The sequence below is a fragment of the Apis dorsata genome, unplaced genomic scaffold, assembly GCF_000469605.1.
Source record: "Apis dorsata unplaced genomic scaffold, Apis dorsata 1.3 scaffold_78, whole genome shotgun sequence".
NCBI classification, from domain to species: Eukaryota; Metazoa; Arthropoda; class Insecta; order Hymenoptera; family Apidae; genus Apis; species Apis dorsata.
The window spans coordinates 499,903-507,572 of record NW_006263376.1 but is presented as its reverse complement, the minus strand read 5'-3'; the positions used below and the strand labels follow the sequence as shown (position 1 = coordinate 507,572).

General features: G+C 37.3%; 1 protein-coding gene across 1 annotated transcript in view; it reads left to right on the top strand.

Annotated features, from left to right (window-relative positions):
• Nucleotides 1–7,670, top strand: part of LOC102672920 (high affinity cGMP-specific 3',5'-cyclic phosphodiesterase 9A) — a 101,485-nt gene that overhangs the window by 80,114 nt on the left and 13,701 nt on the right. Inside the window, exons 6-8 of the mRNA XM_006610827.2 lie at nucleotides 4,391–4,515; nucleotides 5,474–5,681; nucleotides 6,855–6,969. Coding sequence (XP_006610890.1) covers nucleotides 4,391–4,515; nucleotides 5,474–5,681; nucleotides 6,855–6,969 — 448 coding nt within the window. The remainder of the gene's footprint in view (nucleotides 1–4,390; nucleotides 4,516–5,473; nucleotides 5,682–6,854; nucleotides 6,970–7,670) is intronic.

The following is a 7,670-nucleotide window of genomic DNA, read 5'->3' as shown; positions in this document are numbered from 1 at the left end:
AAAAAAAAAAAAAATAAACAAGACGTGTAAGATTTGTCGGAATAAAAATTTTCAAAATTTATAAGGTCGTAAAAAAAGGAGAGACACGCGGATTTTACAAATTTTTGTATTGAAAAGTAACATTTTCGTTACATCTTTTTCTGAAGAAATGGAAATGAAAAATCGAATTTTAAAAACTTTGCTCTCCAAAAAATTAAATAGAAAACGTCTTGAAATTTTTATATTTATTTCAACAACATTTTCGAACAATAACCCGAAAGGAATCGAGTTTTCGCAATTAATTAATTAATTAATTAACGATTAATTTGAAAAGAGTGGAATTTTTAATAAAAACGGGCTGGTCGTTTTTTTATCGTTTAGTGTCGTTTCCGTTTTTAGATTTTAAATGGAATTCGAAAGATAGTAGGATTGTAAATATCGTTCGCGCCACGCTATGAACAGTTTCGGTTTAATTAGCGGCCTCCATTGAAATGCACGCGTGGGCGTGGGTACGCGAGTCGCACTCGTGCACTCCTCGGTCTGCGTTGCTTCTCGTGCACAACGGGTGTACAGGAAGTTCATGAATATTGGAACAACACGAACCTTGGAATTTTTCTTCACCCGTGCTGCCCCTTTTCATTCCCTTGATCGCTTTTCTCTCGCACTTCACAACTCTGACTCCCGCTGCTCTTCAGTGTTTTTTATTTATCTTAAATTTTCGTAAAAAAAAAAAAAAAAAAAAGAAAAAAGAAAAAAAAGAAGAAGAAAAAAACTAGGCAAGAGCTTTTTACGACGAAATCCGATCCGTTGGTAAGAAAAATGTTATCGAGCGAACAATGAAAATTTCGTTCTTCTTCTAACATGACCTTCGACCTGCACACGTTTTCTCTCTAAAATGTTCCCCACGTGCATAACGAGTCTCGTAACAATCAAAGACATAGCCATATTCCACCATCGTGCCGCTCGAATTCAGGATTTCTCGTTCGTTCAGGGATGCTTCCTAGTTTTTTTTCCACGGTTCAAATAACCGAAACGATTCCCCATAAAGGGAGAATTTTTACGATACGAGGGTAGGGGGGAGGAGGAGGAAAGCCATATTTCCCGTGACATTTTTAAAATTAACGCATCGAACGAGGGTGAAAGTTGAGATAAAACATCCCTGAAATATTTTCCCGCTTCTATTCTTTCATCTCTCCGGTTGATCCACTTTTTTCCCCTCCAATTTTATTCCAGTTTCAACCGTCGAAACGAATTACCACGGGATTTCGTTGTACAAAAGAGCTTGTTTTCGAAATTCTATTTCATATTTGGCTGAGCCGAAAAAACGTCAACAAGAAATCTGTTCGCGCCACTGCCACTTTTCATCGTCGTTCAGAGATCAATGCGAAATCGTTGAATTAGAATCATACTTTGATCATAGTTGGTGTATTGTATTTTTCTTCTTTTTTTTTTTTTTTTTTTCAATTTGGACCACGAGGAAGAAAATTTAATCAAGTTCGGCGGCAAATTTTTTTCTTTCTTCTTTTTTATTCTTTTTTCTATTTTCTCGTCCTATCTATAAAAAAGATTTTTTTTTATAGACACAAAGAGAATTTTATTAGAAAAATAGTGTTTGTTGGAAAATTTATTTTCCATTCGAAGAGTAATTTATCTTTAGCTTCGTTAATTTGTATACATTTTTAAGAAAAAGGTTTCGAGAATATTGTAAAAACTTTTTCGTTCATAATTGTTCTTTCTTCTTGCGAAGACAGATGAGAAAAAAGAGAAGAAAAATAACGAAGGAAATTATTGATAAATAATTCTTTTTCATCGATGTTTTTATTGTACTCTCTTTTCGTTGTTATAATTGAAATTCGCGACGCACAATTTTCGAAGGGAGGGAAAAATTAATGCAAGTTTTCTTTTAGAGAATTCTTTTGAAAAGAATTTCTTATTAATTAACCTATACAAATATTCCAGAAGGTTTACTTCGAACAAGCAGTCTGTTCAATCTGCGCCAACTTATATTTTAATCGTTAAAGAACGTAAAAAGTAAATTCCTTGTTTTTTCATTACGATCTCAAGAAGTAAAAATAATTAATTTCATATTTAAGATAAAATATATACAAGAAAATGAAAATTAAAGTTGGTAAATAAAATGTTATATTTCTCCAACAATTCTAATTAAATATGAATCGTTTAATATCATCATTGTAAAAAAAAAAAAAAAAAAAAAAAAAAGAAAAGAAAACCAATTTGCACGTTAAAATTAATTCATAACGCGTCCTTCTCAAGTGAAAACGCGCATCTGTTTCGTTACAACATTTCATGTGAACGTGTTCCGTCAAATTCGCGTGAGGGAGATTTAATTAAAATCGATAATGGTATCTTTTCCATTATGTTTATAAAAAATATATATAGGTCGTTGGTAAAAAAGGAAAAAAGAAACGAAAATGGAAAAAAGGAGGGTATAAGCAACAGCTGGATTTTATAAATGATCCTCGTACGACATTCCGAGCTGTGGAAAACTCATTTTTCACGAAGAATCATGAATCTTCGCGTTGAATACGTCGAGGAAGAAGTAAGCTCCTCGCGTTTTGTCGAATCGATAACTGAAACGACGAGAAACTTTCGCCCCCTCCCTTCCTCTTTCTGTTTTTTAACCAACTGCCGAATGCCATTAGCGTTTTCTTCTTTTTTATATCCGAAAGCTACGCCATTTCTCGCTTTTTATCTTCTTTGGAATAAGTGCTTCACTTCGCTTACTTTTCTCCCCGTTTCGCGTTAATCACTTTTAGAAAGGAAGCAAAATAACATAATGAAAAAGTTAGCCTCGTGTTTCGTTTCACAGATCTTTTCACAAATATCATTTTCGTTCGATAATTCGTTGTTTGTTACTATTTTCCAGTTTCAGATCACGTTCATCGATATAAATCTACGTTAAAACACATTTACAACTTACGAACCGATGATTAATTGTCGCCGAATCCGTGTTCTCTTAGTTCTTCGTTGATTCATTGGTTGGAAATTCATCGGTGTTAATTCTCCTAATATAATAAAACGTTAAGCGAGAATATAAGCGTTTCGTTGGTCAACAACCTCCCTGAAAACTTTGACGTCTCGTGTTGTTGTTAAATGGTAATTTCATTTGCCCTGTTGCGGGATTTATGCACCGGTTTCTTTGCCTCGATGCTAGTTAGTTAATCAACATCTTGCTCGATGTTAAATTTATGGATTATTGGCCGATGCTGCGAGGGAGTGAAGCCAGGAGAGCAAAGTATTCGATATATCCTGATCAACTCTGATCTGGTATTAATTATCGTTCTTCCTCTTCGTTTGCTACCCAAGATAAATTCTATCAGTTTGACAAACCTCCAACGATCGAACAAACACTCTTGCACTTATCCATTCTTCTGATATTTTCCTCGAGTTTTTAATTCGAGTTTTTAATTCGAGTTTTTAACTCGAGTTTGGATCCGTAAATCGTCCATGATTCGCGCGAATCATTTCTTTCTCGAGGGTGACGACACGGCATCTCGATCCCGCGAACAATAATTTCGGGTGGAAATTTGGATGGAAAGGAACAAGTTGTGACAGGGCGCTCGTTCCGGCATCGTGGCTGTAATTGCGCCGACGTAATGCACGTGTTAGGCCGAGTTACGCACAACTGCGTTCGGAACGATGAATAAAACATGCACTTATAAAATGTCGTTACGCTCGATATCACCGAAAGGATACACCGCTTGGAGCGGTGCCATTTGAATAATTAATTCACGGCCGACTGTATGCTTTCCCGTGCCATTTTTCTCCTCTCTCTCTCCCCCCCTTACTTTTTCTTTTTAACGCCACGTCGTCGTTTGTTTTCCCCCCCCTGGAATTGTCACGGGGAAACGTTTGACCCTGAGCAGAGTTAACGATCGAAATGATCGTTCGTTCGAACGGAGCTCTCTCGTTCGACTCTGTTAACCAGGGATGTGTAGGCGATCGAAAATCGTAGAGTGGGAGGGGGATTTGAATCGCTTTAATTGAGATTTTAACGAGATTTTCGGGTTTATTATCGTATCGAAAAGCTGTTTATCGAGGCTTTGAAATGCTATCAATTATTAATTGGCCATTGAAAGTTTGCCTATTGGAATAATAAATAATAATTCTGATTTCGCCTCGTTGCGCGTTCATTAAAATTTCGTCGTATCCGTCCAATTAATAATCGGCCTTTTATAATTCTATAATTCTATTATACCAGACGATCTCTCTCTAAATGTTTATATACAACTTTTTCGATTCTTGCCACGTTTCATTCAACGGGTTTAATCGTAATAATATCGAGAGCGGATATTCTCGGGTATTCGAGAACAAAATATTTATGACGCGTGCAAAACGGTTGTTGGAAATTATCTAAATTTCTCTCACAATTTGCTTATCTCTGTTGCAGAACTCTTTAGGAACGCAGCAGAGGCTGGACCTCTGGACATCGTGAAGCTTTGCAAAGGGGACAAACTGTTGAACATTTCGACTAATTTGCCGGCGAACACACCCGATTCTCCCTATGTCCTTCAGGTAACGATTCGGCCATCCTGCGCACGTGTTGTCGCCTATTTCCATTTCGTTAGTACTTTCACCGATCTTTTCGCATTTCCTCGATTATGTATTTTCGTTTCGCCCTTCTTCTTGCTCTCTTTTAACGTCCACGTCGATGAAATCGTTTCGAATTGAAAAACTTTTATTCGATCGTTACGTATGCATTAGGATAGAATAAGGAATAAGGATTTATCTTTTCTATTATAATTCCAAGAAACTCGAAGCTCTTTTTTCTTTCTTTCTTTCTTTTTCTTCTAAATTAACGGCTTTAATCCCAGGGAAAGGGATAGAAATTTTTCAGTTTAACGAGAATTGTGCATTAAGTTCATTTTTAATTTTAAAAGTGGAGGAACGTTTGTCGAAACTTTTCCATGACTCTTATTGAAAAGTTTTTATCTTTTCGAGATGTTACGTAATCCGTTACTCTCGATTAATCGATCGATGATAAAATCTTTCTTAGATTCGGCAAATTATCTCATTCTGCCGAATGATCCTCTCTCCGCGAAATTTCTCTCTTCTCCCTTCGCTGAGCCATTAATTTTAATAATAAACGTTAAATTGAAGGTGAAAAAATAATTACGATGCAAATGGATATTACACCGGTTGCAGTAATTACGTAGGTATAATTAAATTACGTTGAATTATTTTATTTTATTTATTTTTTTTTTTTAAATAATTATACGTTGTACGCGCGTGTAAATTATTTTTCAAGTACGTAGAAACGCGTTTCGCGTTAATTTTGGATCGCGGCAATCTCTCCGTTATTTCTTTTTTTTTTAAATTAAAATTGGAAAATGGAACGCAACAACGCAACCCTTTATTATTTAGATTGGAGGGGAAGGGCGTTGAGGTTGAGACGGTTAAAACAACGCGCTCGATTTGCAGTTGATGGAAGTTGTGGAGCGTGGCTGGAAGAAGTGTATTTCCTCTTTTTAAGATCGTCGGAGCTCATCCGGCCTCGTCGGGGGTGATCGAGGCGGAAGTGCTGTGGGCTCTCGAGAGACGCGTGGCGGCCTTGGAACGGCAACTTCGGGAGCATCAAGAAGCTCTTTACGCATCGCCTTCGTTCGCTCTTCGTGAACTGAAGCGGCAGGTCGACAGTTTCAAGAACAAGTTGGAGCACAACGACCAACTCAGTTGGCTGAGTAAGTTTTAACCTCTTGCCTCTCTTACATGTGTATACTCTGCCAACCTGTATTAAATTGCTTATTAAAAATTTTGATTTTTCGAAATTCAACAACAAAGATACACGTCGTTCTTTAAAAAAAGAGCGATCTTCGTAGAATATATTTAAAAAAAAAAAGGAGCTCCTCGCCCTTTGTTATTCTCTTTATATCTCTCGCGCAACTTTTCTTTTTTCCTTTTTTCGATCGTTCCAAAATTGATCGATTGAAAAATGGAAATTGAATATCTGGAAACAAAGGTGAATCATTCCTTCTTCCGTGTATAATTTAATCCGGTAGATGGTGGCGCGCAAACACCGTTCGTGCGCAAAATTGCACATCTGGCCAAAGAGGCATGCCACCGGAAAATAAAGGATCAAACCTTTCGAATTTTTCATTTTCCTCTCTCTCTCTTTCTCTCTCTCTTCTTTTGTGTCGAGCAACACAATCTCGAACGAGTTTTCCGGAAACGCGTCTTTCTCTCTCCTATCCGAAAAATGAAACAAGGCTCCGTTTTTTTCGATACCAATCCAATCATTCTCGAACGCAAACGTTTCTTCTCCTTTCTCGATCAATTATTATTCTTTTTTTTTTTTTTTTTTTTTTTTTTTTTTTGTTATTTTCACAACGAATTTTTCCCAACGAAACGTCATTAAGAAAAATTTCCAGCCACTTACGGCGAATCGAAAAATCATTGCAACGTTACCGATCCGCCAGAGACGATGGATATACGCGCGAATAAACAGCGCATCGGTCCAACGCGTCTGCCGCTGAATAAATATTTGCCCGTGCAAGGAACCGTCCCAGCTATTCCTATCTTCGCTTCCTGGCCAAACGCGTATTATCCGTACACACGTATCAACCTTTACCTTACGATCGACAATTATAACAATTTTTTTCCCCCTATATTCCCCGCTAAACCATAAATCGTGATGAAAAATCGTTGATACGTTCCGCAAACTTTTCCTCCCCTTAATTTTCCCCGTAATTTTCTTCTCGTTTCGTGTACTCCAAGTCGTGATCGGAATAGAAAATTCGAAAGAATTAGCGATGGACGATACGGAAAGGAAAATACACGTTTCGATCAATGAGAAACGTCGAGGCTTGGAAGGATTTTTCAGAAGGGTTCAATCTTTAGACCGCTGTCACTTTCAGGTTTCTACAAACAGCTTCCAGAGCCTCTCTACGCGGATTCCTGCCGCAGATTGCAGTATCGGCGGAAGAGCGACAGCATGAAGCGGAAGGTGCGAGAAAAGTTCCTCAATATCTGGTGAGTCGATAGAAATTACTACTTTTTTTTTTCTCTTTTTACGACTTGCGAGTTACGCCCGTCGATTCTTCCTTCCTTCCTTCCCTCTCTCTCTCTATTCTTTCTCTCTCTATTCTTTCTCATTTACGAACGGCCATTCGGTCGCCCCTCTTTCTGCTGCCTCCAGCCGCGATTTAATTCGAGATATCGAAGGGGATAGGTGAAGGAACGATAAACTGGTCGATCGATTTTGTCGCCATCCGACGACGACCATGTTTACGACGACGAGTAAGCTCGGATCAAGAGGAAAAGTTATTTTTTCCTGTGTATCATTACTCCTTTTTGCTCTTCCACACTCGAAATGACAGGTGATCCGTATCTCTTTATAATCATTTTAATTAATCAAGTTTCAAGTGATTTTTGATGATATATTTTTTGAAATATTTATTCTATTTATTATTAACATTAATTAACATTAATTTTTATTTTCTCTTCGAGGAATTACAGGTTTTTCAACTAACGTAATTTATTAACGCAATGAAAGCTTCGAATTGTAAAAGGAGCGAAAAATGTAATTCGCTTAGGGAGCGAGGGTGAAAAAGATTCGAACGTAGAGACAATTCGAAAAAATTCGTCTCTTAATCCCAGCATTTAGAGATCTCTCTCGAAAACTCGGAGAGATCTTTTAATCCTTAATTAGAATTCGCAAGTTCGTTACCCAT